Source organism: Netta rufina, assembly GCF_964035555.1.
Source record: "Netta rufina genome assembly, chromosome: 6".
In the NCBI taxonomy this organism is placed as follows: Eukaryota; Metazoa; Chordata; class Aves; order Anseriformes; family Anatidae; genus Netta; species Netta rufina.
The window spans coordinates 39,861,501-39,880,611 of NC_140129.1; the positions used below are offsets into that span (position 1 = coordinate 39,861,501).

A 19,111-nucleotide genomic window follows, 5' to 3' on the forward strand; every position below is an offset into this window, starting at 1 on the left:
GGTTGATTGCAGTGTCAAACTAGCATCATCTTTAAGAAGTCCAAAAAAAAAATGTTTGAAAAAACACTACCAAATCTTTTCAATGAAACTGTTTCCTACAAGGTTAATGACAAAAAGCCAGAGAAAATACACATTTTTGTCTGATTTCATCACATCCAGAGCAGCTTCAGATGACTGGGATTCAGAGCTGGCTGGTGTGGCAGCACAGGTCATGGCTCTACAACCAAAACCTAACATGAGACTTAGCAGCAGTGCAGGCCCCAGCCAGATTCAAACCAAGCTCCACAGCTTCAGAAATAAAGAACACAACAACTGGTCAACCTGAGGAGTCCAGACTAATTCTGTTGAATAAAAACATGTTTCAGCAGCAGCCTTTCAAGAACAGTCCCTTAGCCTGTAGGCAGGAGAGGGATCAAAATTCTGTTGTAAATCTGCATGCTTACGAGTCACAGGAAGGCTCCCTTTCAATTTCAAGTGACAACTGAAAATAGCTTGCATGACTACAGTTCAGAAGAAGAAAGATCAGCTCATATCTTCTGCAAACCATACACAGGCATATCCACTTACAGGGTCTGAGAACCACCTGTTGGGAATGTTCGGCCTTTGCTGATCTACACAGACCACTTTTCTCATGTCTTCAAAACTGGGATCATTTGGGACCAGGTCATAAAATGGAGGTTTATAGTCTTCTACAATACCTAGTGAGATACAAACAAGAGAGGCATTATTTACTAACTGTCAATGAAACAGCATCTCTGCAAAGAGAACACCCATGACCTAACCACCCAAGAAGCACAATAATATTTTTAAAATAAATCAATACCACCATGTCAAATTGTCACAAAAAAAAAAAAAAACAGAATAGCACTACTATAGAAGAGTTTTTCCTACCCAAAATGTTAATTGGCACATACTATAATACTGAAGATTAGAAACCATATCCATTTTGCAGATGCTTGAGCTGTAGTGAGTGATGCTTGAGCTTCACTTGCCAGAAGGCCACTTTCTATAATGCACAGAAGTTTAGCGACTACTAGAAAACAGGGATTTCTACTAGCAAAGTATAAAAGTTTCCAGGTCTGCATTGCTTGTTTGTTTTTAGTAGGCTCATCAGACACTTTGTCTTATTTTTTGATTCATGACAAAGTCCAAAAAGGACACCAGTATCTACAGTCACTAAATGCTGGAAATTCACGTACAATTTCTTGTTATATACATGTAGTAAAATGCCTAGGGTACAACACTAGTACAGCATACCATCACAAAACCAAACACCTGGAAGTCTGTGGCAACCAGTATCTGAATGGACTTTCACAGATTCTACTTTGAAAAGCGAGGAAACAAAAAGCTGATGTGTGTGCTCCCAGCTTATCACCCAGGTTACACAAAACTGGCAGGCTAGAAAGCCTTTTGCCTACTCAGTGAGGCATGTGTGCAGCACTGCTGTTTCATCGGTGGATTAAGCTCACAAATGATCCAGGGAACTCAACTTTCTTAGGAAGCCAATTTAAAAACTAGTGTTCAAAGGCAGACATTTGAGCCAGCAGCTCGGAGAAATACCGAGTGAACGAGGCTGGCTGCGTACAGCAGGAACATGGGCAGAACAACGCCAGAACTGCTTTTTAGCAGATGGCAGCTGTCCTATCATCAGATGCACAAGACATTCAGGACATTTTCTGAGAACCTTTTTTCTACTTCAGAATATCCAAAGAAATAGAAACTTTGCTACAGTGGTTGGGATTTAGTTTTCTTGTTCTGTTGAAGATAAAGATCAAAATCCCATAGGTTCTCTGTAAAAATCAGTAAATCCCTACCTGAGAAGACTAGTCCAAAGAGAACCGGTCTGCAGCAAATGCAGCTCACGTAAGGAACTGGAGGTCAGTTCAAAGATCTGGCTACCCAAGCAAGCTACCAGAACGAACGCCTCCTAGACTGCAGGGATTGCCCTGTGGTGTTCTGACAGGGACACATGACAGACTGCCTGTGCTACACGCTGCATGAAGCTGCATCACCTACACTTCCAAGCAATTCTTAATTGCATATACTGAACATCATCTAGAAGGCTGAAATCTTAGTTTTACACTCCTCCTGCTTCCTCCCAGAACACAAAATAAAACTTACTGCAAGAACTTGAAACTACAAAAATCTCTTGTGTATCTGTATCCTCTGAAATGGTAGAAAAAGTAGTAGTGGTTTTTTTCTAAACATATGCAAAGCCTCAGAGCTACATCATACAACTCTGAAAGTGATGCCAGGGTCATTAAGACATTAATGGATTACCTTTATCACTAGGAGAGAGTCCAGCTCTATTTTAATTCACTACATTCATGTGGCCTTTCCAACAGAGTATATCGATGGCTACTTCAGATAAGATATATCACATACGAACTGAATTTGGTCTAGCCTTTACTCTAATAGAGTAGTTCTGAAGTACTCTGCTCTACCACAGCCAAACGTCACAGACCCTGTGGGATCACCGCTGGCTCTGCAACAGTTTGTCTGCTATGCCAGCAAGCCACTGTAACCTCTAGCCCACACCACTACTCCTAACAGAACTGTCGTCCTGAACTGTGACACGCTTCCCTTGCCCACTTCCAGAGGAAAGAAAACAAGCCTCTTACTACAAGAAAGCCCCTTAAAGTTGTTCAGCATGACCTATAGCTTGCTATTTTCTGGACAGTTTCAAGATGACTTTTGTCATTGACAATAGGGTGTTGTTGTTTTTTCCCTGGGGCAGCTGTCTTCTTGCTATTCAAATCAATTGGACCTCAGAGCAGCATTTTTTCCACCTTTATTCTTTACATCTTTAATGAAAGCTTATCCTATGCACTTTTGAATATACTGCTGGAGCAATGTAAGACCTACCCAAATACCTCAGTAACAGATACAGCCTTGCAGACATAATGCTGATAACATACCAGGCACGGCTTTGAGCAGCAACCACCTTTCAGTCTGTGGTATTAACATCAAGGTCACAGTACTGGAAATGACACTGAAGGTCCACAAGGAACTGAAGAGTGTGTGTGTCAGAGGCCAGGTAAATAAAGATGCCCCAGCACTGTACACTAGGAAAGGCACATATCCAGCAGCGGTGGACAACTGCTCTGCAGAGAACAAGCACTGCTCAGAGTAAGATGCGTGGGGCTTCAATCCCACTTCTGAGTACAGGGAGAAATGTGGAGGGGCCCCTACCCAAGCACAAAGACAACACACACACAAGTACTCCTGGCTGTGGAGGGGCTTAGTAACACATTAAACTCCACAACAGAAAAATATTAAGAATCACCGTCACCTCGCAGACCATTAGAGAAAAAGCAAGCCAGATTCACTGGGCAGATTACAGCAACTTAAGAATCTCCAAGAATGGATATGCAAAACCAGGGTGACTCACGGCAACAGACTTTGTCTTTCCACTCAGAACATGGTAGACAGCAAGCATCCAGCAGCATAGGATAAGCAGCAAAATGTATAGCGTCTCTTGCCCATCTAACACATGCTATCACCTGGTTCACACGAGCACACTACCTTGACCTCAGCATGCTCACTCCAAGTGCCAAAGTCTTATTACAGATCAAACAGGGTTATCTGAATGACCACCTGATGAAGTAACGATTTCCACACAGCCAGCCATTTGGATTTTTGAGAGAAAAATGTTTACTTCACCTCAAACCAGTGCAAGGAAATGAGATTACTTCTGGCAACAGCTAGAAATACAAAACAACTGCAAACAAGTACGGTTAAATTAGTATCACATTCGCCTTAAACTTAAGGCTTTATTGACATGACTAATGTCATGAAGTATCCATATTACTGTTAAAAGCGCTTCCATGGTAGCACCAAGCTCAGTCTGAATTAAATTACTGAAGCCTTTATTTATCCTCTTCGGTAGGTCTGCAGTCCATGCCGAGTTTCATACTATCTTTGTTAAGCTGTAAACACAATCTAAACCTCACTAAGTAGCACTATATATACATATATATATAATCAATAAATATATTGGGAATATTTAAACATGTGCCTTTTCGTGAAATTTTCATTTTGAGAGGTAACTAGGTAAGCCTGTGTGTTATCTACCATACACACACACTATACAAAAAAAATTAATAGATAAAGAGTAAGACATCTAATATTCCAAAAAGGTTCATCAGCCTCCAAAACAGCACTGTAGCTAAGCAGATTTCAGATGAGCTCCTCAAAATTTAAGGCTAGCAATAAAAACATATCAAAATCTTACATATGAAGTTTGGTCATGATGTAGACTGCTAGGTTCAAGCAGAAGATACGCTACACGGTGCCCGCCCAGGAGCACGTACCCCTTTAGGTACTGCTGGTCCCACCACTCTCACTTAGGAACACCATCCCCCAGGTGACAGCAGAGGAGCACAGTGCACGCGCTCATCTCATGCACTGGCTCCCACCCTTGTAGCAGGGAGCGCTGCCTATTCCAGTGAATTCATCAGCCCCTGTCCTACCACGGCAGCTGGCAGACCACAGGCTGCTGAAACAGGCAGAGCACAGAACACAAAGCTGCGCTGAGAACAATAAAGTTATGGCTCAAATCCTCAAGGCGCTCCAACTGACATGAACTGCAACCCAGAGGTTTCCAGATATTGGGAAATGCAATCAGCAACGCTTTGTAACTGCCTACAACACACATTTGCCAATGAACAGAGTACAGAAAAATGAACACCATGAATTCACAGGACTTTCCTCCTTTCTCCAATTAACCACATACACCTTAATGTGAGTGGGGTCATCATCCCTCCCTGTGATTCAGCTGACATGTTCTTGCACCTCCTCTTGCTGCATCCCTCTTCAAGGAGCTCCTCTGACGGGGCAGTAAGAAAGGTGGCAGGATCACAAGCTATGCTCTGGCCAGAGACACAAAGCCTGTGGATGTCCCCTTCTGCTCCTAGTGTCACTCCTAAGGTTTCACCCAGGAACTGCACACTATGGACCCTGCAAGTTAAACCCCAAACAGCTGTCTAGCCACACAGATTAACCTGGTCTTTTGATTTCAGAGGAGAATCTATTTTAAATCACTTTAGAATTATTGACGGCTTATAAGGATGCTTCAATTAGCCTGCTGAGCCTACCTGCTGCATTTTACAACCTCTAAGTCAGCTTTGTTTAAGCACCTTTTAAATATCCTAGAGAAGACAGGCGCTTGGGACAGAGCTTGGGTTCCCAGGGAGCTTCCTGGCAAACTTGGAAGGTCCACAGATCTTCTCAGAAGTGCCTCCTTCCAAGGGCCTGATTTCTCAGAAAAAGTCTCTCTGCAGCAATGGAGACAACTAGCTGCTTGGTGGCTGCTGTACTGAAAACTACCTTTGGCAAAGGAATAATACTTTATTTATTTATTTTTAAACTCATGGGTAAATTATTTTAGCCACCAACAAGTAACATGAAATGAAAGGCTTGAATTTAAAAGTCCTGTATTATAACAGAGCAACAGTATGTGCTTGCCACTAGAGAACCTACATGCTCCCTGGAGTCCCACGAGACAGCAGCTGGACAGGATTTCCACTGGCTTCAGCAAGCAGAGGGGAGATGGTGCCCAAGAAACAAGATGGAGCAAATAACTTCCTCTGGCATTGGAGCCAGCCTTTGTTACTCTGCATTAGCTACCACGAGTCTTCACTGCCATGGCTTAGGGCAGCCTACCCCATCCACTCAGTGCTCACTCACACCCATCTCTCTGCAGCAAAAATGCTTCCTCTGTCCCCTCTGGCTCTTGGCAGGTGCCTTCTGAGAACATCTGCAAGGAAACCTTAATCCTCTCCTCTACAGTCTTCCCTCAAATTCCCACTTGCAATAGTTTCCTCAAAAAGACACCACAAACCACTGCCTGCCATTCTGACCATGCTTCCTTCGTTGGGGTTCGTGCTTGGACCAGCTGGCACAGGACATCTGCGCTGCAGGGTTCCAGCCACGCCACGGGAACACAACCAAACAGTCGTCTTTCCTGAAGCAGATTTTTTTTTGTCTAATGTCAGTTATGGAATCCCAGTTTTGGCTTACATGGGAGTAATAGAAGTAATGAACAAATATGAAGATTCAGAATTTCCTCAGATTTAAACATGTTACAATTAACAACTTGTCGCTGCTGACATCTGCACATGTGCCTGAGGGGCATCTTCTGAGTCCCCAGAGAACAAAACCCAAGGAACAAAACTCAGATAGGACTGCTATGCTAACAAGGACAATAAAAACCACACCAGCAGATACCCAGCTTCAAGGTTCTTAAATTCAGAGACCTTGGCAATGAAATAATGCTACACCGTGCATTACAAAACAGAAATTTCAAGACCATTTTTTCAATCAGAATTGTGCTTCAACCAAATCCTGCTTTGTGAGGCTGTTTAACTTGGTAAATCAAGAGCATCCCTGAGTGCTGACCACTTTACTACTTAACTTTCTACGTCTTCTTTCTCTGTTCCATAGGTATTATCATAGGAAATAAACACCTAGAAGCATTCACTATGGTTTAATGGCACACAAAAGTTCAGAGATGGGTCTAAAATTTTAGCTCAACTATTTGACATAAATTGTTTCTCATCATTAGTTCAGCTTTAGCAAGGGACTCTCCTTCTCTTCCTTAAAAGACGTGAGGCAACAATACTTCATCATGGTACCCAGCCTAAATTCTGAAGAGGCAGCAAAACGTCAGGAATATAAATATCTTGGAGGTCCAGTATGTTGCTGTACATTCTATGTATTTCAGTGGCAGATGTTTTGCAGTGAATGATTTGCTTCCTACACTTTAAAAACAAAGACAGGAGTCCTAGATACTCACCATTGCTAACCATGCGCCTAGCTACTTCCCAGAGGACCAGCCCAAAAGCCCAGATGTCGACCCTTTTGTAAGAGTCGAAGCAGTCAGCCTGGATGGTTTCGTCCAAGACTTCTGGAGCCATATAGCGTTTGGTGCCCACACGGGGATTGTTCCCCACATCCAACTGATTCGTGCTTTGGGAGTGCATAACCGCAAGGCCTGAGCAACAGAAAGACACACACAGTTAAATCCCCTTCAAAGCCGCACATTTCAAATTGACTGCAAGCACTGACACCCATCAGACAGTTTCTTAAAAGGAAGGAACTGAGAGTCCAACCGTCCAAAGATCAACTGGGTCAGCTCCAAACCTGCTGTCAAAAACAGCCACTGTGTCCACAGACTTAGCCCAATTATCTCCTAAGGGATTACCATTAAGCATGTTATTGCACTGTTGTAAAGTGTTATTATAGGAATTGAGTGTTTTGCAGCCACTGGATGTCACCGGCGCTCTAGGCACATACATGCAGAAGGCCAGGCATCTGTTACTTAGAAGAAAACAATTTCACCCAGCATTCAAATTTATTTATAGAACTTTTGGGTAGGCGGTTATAACCAAGCTGTGGGGAAAAGAAGAAAAACACTGCATGATGGATATACGCAAGTTAAAAAAATAAAGCTGAAAAATAAAACCCACCATATTTGTAGTAGCTTGAAAAATAAACATCCTCAAAGTGATCTAAAATGAGTCAGTCAAAACCACTCTACCTGGTTTCTACTAATTACCAAACATTTAAGCAAAGAACATTATGTGAGGGACTAAATTACTGTAAATTTGGAAACACACAAAGTACTCATCTTGCCGTGGTAAACAGAGAGCACTACAAATTGAACAGCAACAGGTGCATGACATAACTAAGCAATGGGAAAGAAACAGACTCCGTGATTTCCTCAACAACTCTTGTAAGAGGGACATATACTATTTACATTTAACATGACTTTATTTTAGATGAAACTTAAGCTTTTACTTCAGTCCCACAAAGCACTAACCTGTCTGCAATACAGATTGTGTTTCACAGTAACACAATCTGGAAAACTCTCTCCTGCAATTTAAATGCCCTTCAGATAATTTCAGGTTGCTAAGAAAATGCTCATAGCACTTCTAGAAAGATACCGTGTGTTGTTTTTTTTTTTCAATCCTGAATATGTACTTATTATTATACATACATATGTATATTTAATCTTCCACACTGGAAACAGAGGTTAGAAAAAGAGTTCCCAGCAAACTCTGAACATGTCAAGACTCTGGAGAACTTTTGTTAAAAATCGTAATGCTCCATCCAAATTGGGCAAAACAGATCCAATAAACTGACAGGTCAAAGGTTTAGGGCCGAGGGATGCAAGTCAGCATCCTGTACGCTACAAACCAAGAGTGTTGCAACAAGGTCAGGGGACAACCATGTTGTAATCAGGTTCTCATCATGGTGGCATCCATGCTGCTGACAAGTTAGGAAGCAGATATTGCACTGCTTCGTTTTCCTTTCACCTCAGGAGATGTCACTGCACATTTAAAACAATGGAGCTCTTGTTGTACAATAATACATCTCTGGGGCAAAAATTGTCAGGGATATGTATTAAAACACATTGTTTTCAGGATGGTGAACGAATCACCTTTAGCATACTGGAATATCTTCCAGAAACAGAAATCGAGCAAATGCATTTTGTTAGCATTCTTTGCATTTTCCTTACAAATACTATACAAATACCAGCTCTTGCTTCAGCCTGATGTTCATGTCTCTAGGGGGGAAAGTGACGGTGGAATGGAAGGAGGGAGTAAAAAGAGGGTTGAGCTTATTTTTCTTTGTATACAAGCTTTATTCTGCCATTTCTCAGTAAGACCTGTTACCATACACATGAATTGCTTTACAAGCAGAACTGACTAACTGCAGGGCAGAACTTCTCCAGGTCTGTCAGTGGTCACAGACTGAAGTGAGGCTGACATCTATCCTTGGACTTTATCACAGGTTCTGTTTAGCTAGGACATACCTGAAACAGACAGTTTTGTAACTGCAGCTCTGGATACTTGGGGTGCTGTTGGAGATACTAGCATCCAGCTGAAGGACAAGCAGAGCAGCCAATTCACAAAGCTCTTGCATTTACTGCCAGCCACAAGGACTAGGACTGAATGGCAGCAAACACCAAGCGCCAGAAGTGGAGCATCTGAACTGCAGACAAACTCATACTCCAAACAGCAGACGTGTCAAAGCAGTTTTATTCCTCAGTTTTCCAAACCAACACATTCTTAGTGGGTACATCGCAAATCCAGAACCTGGGGTGACTGACAGAACCAAGTCCAGCTTAGCTCTGGGCAGCTGTAGTGAGTCTTTATCTGCTCTAATCAGTCTGTAAGCACGATTTTTCTTTAATAGCCTATTTGTTGAAACAGAAGAGAAAGCCACCAGAGAAGGAGAAAAAAGACAAAGCTATAGAGGAAAAAAGGGCATGAATATATCCCAGAAGCAAGAAAAACCTTTGTTAAATCTTCTCTTTACACATAAATAACAAGTAAAGACTGCATCACAGGAGCATACATGAAGTTTTCAAGTTTAAAAAATATATATATTTTATCATAAAAACTAAACCAGGAAACATTTATGGCTGTACTATCTCAGAAAATCTCTCAGATTTCTGATAAATGTAGTAGGAGGGCTACAAAGATGCTCAGAGGGCTGGAGCACCTCTCCTATGAAAAAAGGCTGAGAGAGCTGGGGCTGTTCAGCCTGGAGAGAAGGCTCTGGGGAGACCTCATTGCAAACTTTCAGTACTTAAAGGAGTCTTATAAAAAAGATGGAGAAGGACTCTTTACTTGGGTAGGTAATGGTAGGACAAGGGGGAATGGTCTTAAACTAAAGAGACAGATTTAGACTAGACATTTAGAGGAAATCCTTCGCTGTACTGGTAGCAAGACACTGGAGCAGGTTGCCCAGAGAGGCTGTGGGTGCCCCATCCCTGGGGGTGTTCAAGGCCAGTGCAGATGGGGCCTTGGCCAAGCTGACCTAATGGGAGGTGTCCCTGCCTATGGCAGGGTGTTGGAGGTAGAAGATCATTAAGGTCCCTTCCAACCCAAGCTATTCTATGGTTTCACGTGATTAGCGTGGTGATTGATAATCAAGGCCAGTTATGCTCTAGCCTCTTCTCAGGGTGAATTATGAATTAGAAGCCAGTCTGTGAAGTTTTGCATTTTTCAACATACACCTCCATTATTATTATTATTATTATTTTTAATTTACTGTTCCCCCTGCAAATTTAGATAGGCCAGCCCTCTGTGGCTCAGGTGTGTGGCATTTATGTATTTCCTGGGTGTTCATCATGTCCCACAGGAATTATGCACTGGAACTATGAAAAATCCCACTTACTAATATGCTTCTAATCTAGCCAGTGACTTCCCTGTACTATAATTCTACCACTATCTTCTCCCTTGCATTTACAAAATAAGTTTTGGCAGGCAATCCCATCCCTTGGAATGAACATTCTTGCAACTCTCTCAGCATCCTACCCGCTTAAAAGCCTAAAACCAGCTGGTCAAAGGGACTTCAGTTCTGGACTCACTGAATTACCTGGGGAAAGGCTCTAGCTAGACGGATGCCATTAAGACCTACAGAGCTTGGCACAGTGAGCGCATGATGCTTAGACATCAAACAGGAGGACATTTACTTCAGAAGCAAAGCGAACCCTAACAACTGCTACGTGCAGAAATCTATGAATGGCATTCAGCAACTAAAACCCTAAGAACAAGTCAAAAACAATGCATTTATTTCTGAACTCAGACACTGTACTGAGCCTCTTCAGTAGCGGTGGCAGCAGAGCAGCATCTCTAAGTTGTAAGTGCCATCTAGCGGCTGTTACAATCCTGCAGGGTAACACCAAAAAAGGTTATTTTAAGGTTACTTCAAAGCTTTTCAGGTTGGAGTTATCTAATATATTTATAATTACGTTACTGCAGGAACGCAGAGTATATTAGCACTGAAATGAACTCACCTAAATCTGCTATGCAGCACTGTCCATTTTTCTTGACGAGGATATTTTTGCTCTTCAAGTCCCGATGAGAAATGGCAGGCTTCCCCTGGGTTCCAAATATCTCAATGTGCAAATGTGCAAGACCACTAGCTATGGACAGGACTATTCGCAGGCAGCTGACAGTGTCCAGGGTAGTGAGCTGCAGATAGTCATACAGAGACCCCATTTCGTGGTAGTGGGTAATTAACCACAGCTGGGTACTAGAGTTCCTGGAAGTCATATCAGATGCAATAAAACCTTAAAAAAAAAAAAAAAAAAAGATGACAGTTCCTTCAAGACTCTCCTAAGAAAAGAATCAATATTACTAGGCCTCTCCTGTAATTTAAAACTTAATTTAATTAAAACTTGTCCTCCATCATACTGCACTGAAAACAGACTGCAGGTTATTACCATGATGGAAAAAAGATGTTTTATTCTGGAACTCCAACTCAACCCTACACACAAGAATAACCATATCCTATTTTTTCAGTCACACCAAACAATTAGTTGCCAGGACCACATACTTGAAAAAAGTTTTTAAAACACATTTGTTTTTTCTTTGTTTGTTTCCACTCTCCCTCCTTCTCTTCCCTTCCAAAAGACTTGGCAGGTTTAGCTTCCAGTTAAACAACGAAACCACCAGGTAGTAGCAGCACATCTGCTGTTGTCCACTCAACAGGATTACACTGCAAAGCAGCAATAAAATTTCATTTCTTATTCATGGACAAGAAGTAGCCAGCGTAAGCTTCTGAGAAAAGGTTTAGAAGTGTTTCGTGTAAGCTTCAAATCTCCAACAGGCAATGTATGTTGTACCAGCTTCACATTTACATTCAAGGTGAGTCTCTGGAGCACTTCACCCATCAGCCTTCACGTGTCAGAAGCTTACTGTCCCTACAGGAAATGTCACACCCTTCAAATCAAACAGACTGAAAAAAAGCACATCTCACCACAGCAACAACTTCCACCCCAATGATCTGATTGTTTAAAAGACCACACAGGGATGGCTGGGGCCTGACCTCCGAGACTGCTCCAGCCTCCAAATGCCTGATCTCCTTAACTGCACACTGGCACACAATGGAGCTGCAGAACACGGAGCGGCAGATGGCTAAGGAGAGCTTGGCAGCACCAGGAGATTAGCACAGCAAAAATAGCAGTAGGAGCAGCTCTACTGCAAAGCGGGGCGTGCATCACTTCCACGGGGAAGTAAGGCAGAGCACCTTTACCCGGCACAGCTGTATCTCGGTGATTTTCTAGAAAGGAAGAAAGGAATTTCTTTTCTAAGCCCATGAACTGTCTTAAAACTGAACGTAATGTTCAGGCGTAGCTCCCTTCCTGGTTCCTCTGGATTTGTGGAGGCACACTGTTGGTCTCAACAGCTTTAGCTGGGAAGCAGCCGAAGTTTTACTCTCAAGACAGAGAAACAAATCATGTTTATTAAAAGCCCACATATGACATTTGTCAGAAAGAACACCCACCACTTTCTCTCCTAGAAGTCAGATTTCTCCACAATGTGACACTTCTGTAATCCGTGATATTGTTTAATATTGCATCTAAAAAACTTCTATAAAATAGCCAACAAATTTGACAGTTATCAAGAAAGACTGAACACAAACAGAGGAACATGGGAAGTGTGTAACGCAATTTCAGCCAAGTTAGTTGCTCTCTGGGGAAGGAAAGTTCAATAACTCACATTTCAGGAGGCCACTAAGTTATTTTTGTAGTAACAAAGGAATTGCTTCAGGAAACAAACAAACATCTAGCAGGGTAAGCTATAGAGCCAAGGAATATTCTCAGTCAGGAAACAAGAGGAAGGAGCCCAAGTAAAACTGACTGAAGTAAGAAAAATTGTGAGCGAGGTAAAGCCAGTAAACAGAAGACAAGGTGTTACTGTTATTTGTAAGGCTGGCACACCAAAGAGGGTTGTCTCTACCAGGAATCAAAACGGCTACTTAAGCTTCAGCCAGGGTTAACACGACAAAAGCAGCCCTTTTCTAAGCTCCTGGAACTGAGCACACGAAGTACGAAGGATGCAGATTAAAAATCATCGCACGTTATCTTGTTTCCTTGCAAATACATATTGAAGTTTAAACTTCAATTATAGTTTAAATTAAACACCACAGACGACTTACCAGTTTGACCCAATCTCTGTGCAGAACAGTTGCATTAAGCAGAGAATAATGAATTCATACCACAGTTTATTCGGGCACAAGGAAAAAGATTCAAATATTTAAGTCCCCTTGTAAACTCCTGCCCACTCTTTCTCCCAGTTAAACTAAAGTTACAACAAAAACAGATCCACTAGAAGTTTTCTGCCTACATACTGCACAACACCCTACTTTGCCATTTTGCTACCCCACAACAAGAGCTGCAAGGCTGAATTCTTAGCATGAGGGTCTGTGGCACCTCCCTTCATCTCTACGTCCTATGCTGCCAACAATGAATTCATCTCGTTGATCACCTCCTGCAAGACTGTTTCTGCAGAAGGACAATGAATCATGGCTGCTGAGACACTTCGTTATGGGACTCAGATTTTAGCACCTTCCTGCAAGTCTCCCCCCTTAAAAATTTTCCTTCAACCATTTAATGCAAGTACAGGAGGCAACTCCTGAAGACTGCAAGATATGTGACAAATTTGCAGTACTTTACGAGTTAACTGTTAAATTACCTTTATGAGCAACATAAATATGGTTGTTCTACTCACCTAAAATGTTCTCATGCCGCAGCAATACAGTGTTGTACAATTCAGTTTCCCTGAACCAGGATTTTTCATCCCTAGAAGAGAAGATCTTCACAGCAACATTTTCTCCTTGCCACTGACCCCTCCAGACTTCTCCATAACGTCCCTTTCCTGGTCAGCAAAAAAACACAGTAATTAACAGTTGTGAACTATAAATCCTCACAGGACTGACTGGGTGAATTTAGTCTAAGTGACAGCACCACAAACCTTAGTATTCGTTGCCATCCTTTGCCTTCTATAATATTAACAGGACAATATGTAAAGACACTATGCCATTAAACCCAAACAAGTTTCTAACAAGCATGAGCTTGCTGGCAGTATGCATAAATACTTAGGCACACGTACACACATGTGAAATACCATGTGTGCTATTTGTAGCACAGCTGAACAAGGCTACAGGACACAGCTAAAATTTTATTTTCTCTACAACCCAACATAATTGCCTATTTGCCTCTAAAATTTTCCACAATGCATTGTGTGCAATAATTCCTTTTCCACTTTGTCTAGAAAGAAAATAGCACTTCACATACAATTCCCTGAAGCAAGGTTACCTCAGCCTCACGATGCTGAGAGCAGCCAATAAATTTATACAAATATACCAATGATTTCTGAAGTTAGGAGGACAGAAGAAACGCATACACACACCCCACAGACCATAACCAAAACATCAGTCAGGTGGGGATCAGTACACACTGTCTGCACGCCGAGCAAACAGTGTAAAATAATATATGAAAGTATCAAATGCCTGTCAGCAAAGCAACATCCCGGAGCAGGCACAATGGAAAAGTTTCTGCTCATCATCATCTTCATGGCAGCTGGAATACAATAGCCTGAGGGTTGACATGCAATGCATTCTGTGTGATTTGACCACTATAAACATCCAAATTCTGCCCATCATCGCCGAGCCATTCAGTGTTCCTAAAGGCACATATCAGTAAGCAGCAGATAAAACCAAGTGAACACAGATACCCATCGCTTGATGGCTCAGTGCTGTCAACCCAGAAGAGAATTCCTGCACAGGCACTTTTATCTCCTCCTGCTATATAGGCTAAAGCACGCGGTCTCTGGAAATACCGCCAGCCTGAGTTACCTCAAGAGCAGGCATAATTCCAAGGGAAGACACACACACACACACACACCTCCATACTGCAGGCTAGATAGCTCTTCAGATAATCGTGCATATCATATTCCACAGTTTCTGATGAGAAGTTTCACAACAATGCAGGATGTACAGTAGGATTTAATGCAAGTGTGAACACGTGTGCCTACTCGCTACACACCAGGAGCCAGAAGCCAAGAGACACTGGCAAAATGTAGACCAAGTCTCTACAGACTCACCACAATTCAGTCACTGTAGTCTCAGGCTTAATTTAAGACCCTGACAAGTTCAAACTTTTAGTGACTTACAAGAGTGTCTTAAATGCTTCCAAATTCAAGTCACTGAAGCAGCAGCATAAAACATTTAAAATGTGGTGTTTTTTTCCCCCTAATAGAATCAACCATTATCACACCTCCTCCATCTCTCTTGCATCAGCACAGCATCAAGGCTCAATGTCGCTGCCTTGGGACACCTTGACCCAAGTGCTTCCTAAAAATACTAAGTTCGATTTTAACACTATTCAATTAATACACACATGCTGAAGAAAAGTGTAACAGACCCTTAAAGTTAACAATAAAGTTCTAAAAAAAAAAAAAAAAAAAAAAGACTCAAAAGAGTTTTAAGGAAGAATTACTAGGAATTATTTATTCTTAATTAAAAAAAAGATCTGCCCTTTAGGGAGGGATAGACCAGCAACAATACATCACTGCACACTCCCAAAGCAACACTGCAGGGCAAGTAAGCTACAGAATGTATCAGAAAGACAGATATTTTGGAACTAATTTTTAATAGTCTCAAAGTCCTTTTGAAACCATTGTTAAGAGTGGAAGGCTGCAGCAAGGATCATCAGAGACACAAGCCAACTCTGTAAACTCTGTAGCCTACGTAAAATGAGGGTTTGGTCCCATGGCTCTAGGATCCTCGCAGGAACTGAAAGTCAGGGCCCCCGGTGAAGTCGGGATGGTGAAAACTGCCTTTTCCTTGACTCCCAGTTATCAGAACATTCACAAAGGAGAACAAGCGTCACTCCACTTACCAAAAAGAAATATATCCTGTAAGCTGAAGCACGAAAAGTTTCACGTTATACACAACTGAGAAAACAGCAATTAGGATACAAGATAGAGTTTTCTACCTGCATTTGTTACCAAGACTCAGCACTAGACACGAACAAGACTTGTACTAACCTACACACTCCACAAGCGTGATCTGGCGAGCCACCGTCCTTTGCACCAAGAAAGGAAGTCCAGAACCACTTCCAGATGTGCAGGAATGGTCCAATAAATCCTGTTCAAAAGAAAAAATCAGAAGATGGAAAACAGGGTAATTCATGTTGTAATTTAAATATACAAAGGTAAACCTCTTCACAGGACAGCTTAAGTTAAAGCTTATTGGTATCTCCATGTCTCTGGTGATACTACTTGGCCACTCGGGACCAAGATATACTGCTGCCACTGTACAGATGGGCAGACAACACTCTTCACAAGGTTTCACCATCAGAGACCATACTGTGCAAAAAGAAGAAGAGAAGGGGACCTACAACTTATGTATAACTGGTTTCTCTTGGAAATCTTATGGACAACAAAACAAGGAACAGCAAACAAATTAAGCCTTGTCTCATTCTCAGATTTCTTATGTCTCTATCTTATTTTGCATTACAGCACAATTTCTTTCCAAACAAGCTTTGTTTGTTTTAAGAATTAACATTTACTGCCTGTGAACCTGGAAGCTCACTTGCAGCATACAAACTATCCTCTATTAGGAGATTCTGCTCACACTTTTTTCAACACTTTGTCCTTTTACTGAGCTTATGACGATCTCTTGACTCTGTATGTCACTGATCTGTCAAAGAAAAGCACCACTTGCTTGTGAATATGCACGCAGACTTCTCCCATTCTTCCAGTGCCCCCTGATTTCTCCCTGTTAAAGAGGACTAGCAGGGCACAGCACCACAAATGTGCTTTTACTAAATCAGAGCTCAAGTCATGTCCCAGACCTGCTGATCCGGGGTATTGGGGATTCTCAGTCTGCTTTATGCATCCTTGTGAATAGACATGCATTGGAAAGACACTCAGAACTTTTTGCTTAACCACTTTGCTCACCCTCAACCAGAGAGCAGCAAAAGGCTTCCACGCAGAAGCTGCTCCGCCAGGTGGTGGCCCCCAGCACCCAAAACTGAACCCCTCCTGGAGGGGAGATGGCCAAGAGACCTGAGGGAGCGGGTGAGCGTGCACAGCAGCCCCGGCCTGGTTGCGCACACGCAATCCGCCCCAGTTCTGGGGAGGGGATTTACAAGAAATATGGTGCACACTGGTGCAAAGCTGAGTTTCAGCCAGTTCGGAGCAGAAGGAAGCTCCAACAGCAGAAGGCCAGGGCAGCAACCACAATTTCCTCACTCCTGAATGCCCCACTCGGCCTCTGGGGCAGCAGGAACGGCTGGCTAGCTGCTGGTCAGCACTCTGCAGCCTTTCTGCTCCTCCTCATTCACTCCTCGTTCTGCCCCCTGCCCGGTACCATTACGCTTTCCTAACGGCCTCCTCAGCTCAGCTGCCAGGCACACAGCCCTCCCTCCTCACGCATGAGCAAGCTTTTTAAATCTGAAGTTTCTGAAGTGGCTCAAAAGAGAGAACTCCAAGCACGCCTGTGGCACTACAGCGGTCCCTCTGATGAATTTCAAGTCCCTTGCAAACTAGAACTTTAAAAAAACAAACAAAAAAACAAACAACACAATTCAACTAGTTTATTGTAATTCTCCTTCATTAAAACAGCTGAACCACAGCAGATGAACACCCCCTCAGAAAAACTCATCCTGTAGTACTCATCCTGTAGTAGATAAATCATGGAAGATTTATCATTAATTTGTCAATTATCATTTATCATTAAATCATTAGGAAGAAATTCTTCACTCAGAGGCCAGTGAGGCCCTGGAGCAGGCTGCCCAGAGAAGCTGTGGGTGCCCCATCCCTGGAGGGTTCAAGGCCAGGCTGGATGGGGCCCTGGCAAACCTTATCTAGGGGGTGGCATCCCTGCCTACTGCAGGGGGGTTGGAACTGGGTGATCTTTAAGGTCCCTTCCCTTCCAACCCGAGACATTGTGTAATTCTGTGGAATGTTCTGGCCCACACTATTCAAATCTGACATAGTTATGAACAACTGAGAAGGGTTTTGAAATCAACAAGGTGATGGGACTATTATCCTATTACCTGTATCACATACATGAGACGTGCAATTAATACTCCACAAAATCTTTCATGACTTCTTATGAGTTTTATCACTTTCTGGTATTTTTAGTGCATGGAAACCAGACTTTAAGGTGTATGCTCAAAGAACATGAATAAGATTCTGATTGAATGTTAAAATCTTATTAACCTTTAAAAGTAGCTGGGTATTAGCACTTAAGAGCTGTACTAGTTCAAAGCATTAATAACTGGGTGCCCTGTATTACTGGGCTTTTTCTTTAAAAACAAAAATAGGATAGAAAAGCATAAGCATGATCAACCGTAACATTCCCAGCAAACTGCACTACCAGGCCTCAGCTAGATCCCATGAAATCCCATTCCTCCTAACAATTTTTTAATGACTGCTCAAGAACAAGATCATTTAAGAGTGACTGGAGACTGCTATTTTGTTTTCTAATGTGAACTGAGAGCTCGTTTTCCTTCCTGCTTGTATCAGGCAAAAACTTATCTACAACAATGACTGTAAAAACAAGATTTCAGGAGGCCCCCGCTCTTCACATTCTGCATTAGGAAGCTTAGGGCTGTATTCATTGGGCTACAGAGACTAATCCTACGTGTAAACAAACCTGATGTGTAACAAAACTAGAGATTTAAAGCACACAACGGAGAAGAAAAATCTTGACCAAAGGCTTAGATGATGTTTAGATGAACGTTTACAGACAAGAAACTATCATTTTTTTATTTTTTTAAACACATCAACACCCAAGAGGCACAGCAGTGACACTACAATCATAAAGCTACAAGGGTTTGATAGCTGTGAACAGAACTGCTCCATTAAACAGAAAAAGTTGCTAACTGTAAGTTGTTCTGTTTCTTTTGAAAGGAATTTGATTTATTCTTCCCAGGCTTTAATCACTGTTTTCAAGGAACATTAAATGACAAAGTGTGAAAGGTCTGCAAATGGATGGAAATGGGCTAGCACTGATAAGAGAGCCACTAAAAGCTGGAAGTCAGTGCTTAAAGACAGAACCAGTTGTACACATGCCTGGTTTGTGGTGAACACATCAAAACTGACTGTTTTAAAACAGAGAATCAAGCCTTTGGGGCTAAATAAAGAGAGCCAAAGACATTTAAAAAATTGCCAAGTATAGCTGATATATGGCCAAGCTGAAGCAGAACAGCAGGGCCGCAGCATGAAGCTGCTGCAGTTTACAGCACACTGGATCCTGCAGTTATCAGGGTGGCCACTGTGAGGTCCCTACAGACCAGTAT

General features: G+C 42.3%; 1 protein-coding gene across 1 annotated transcript in view; it reads right to left on the reverse strand.

Annotated features, from left to right (window-relative positions):
• ACVR1 (activin A receptor type 1) overlaps positions 1-19,111 on the reverse strand; it is a 59,778-nt gene that overhangs the window by 5,491 nt on the left and 35,176 nt on the right. The window contains exons 5-9 of the mRNA XM_084289658.1: positions 15,849-15,948; positions 13,530-13,676; positions 10,811-11,086; positions 6,797-6,994; positions 568-698 (exon numbers count right to left, since the gene is read on the reverse strand). Coding sequence (XP_084145784.1) covers positions 568-698; positions 6,797-6,994; positions 10,811-11,086; positions 13,530-13,676; positions 15,849-15,948 — 852 coding nt within the window. The remainder of the gene's footprint in view (positions 1-567; positions 699-6,796; positions 6,995-10,810; positions 11,087-13,529; positions 13,677-15,848; positions 15,949-19,111) is intronic.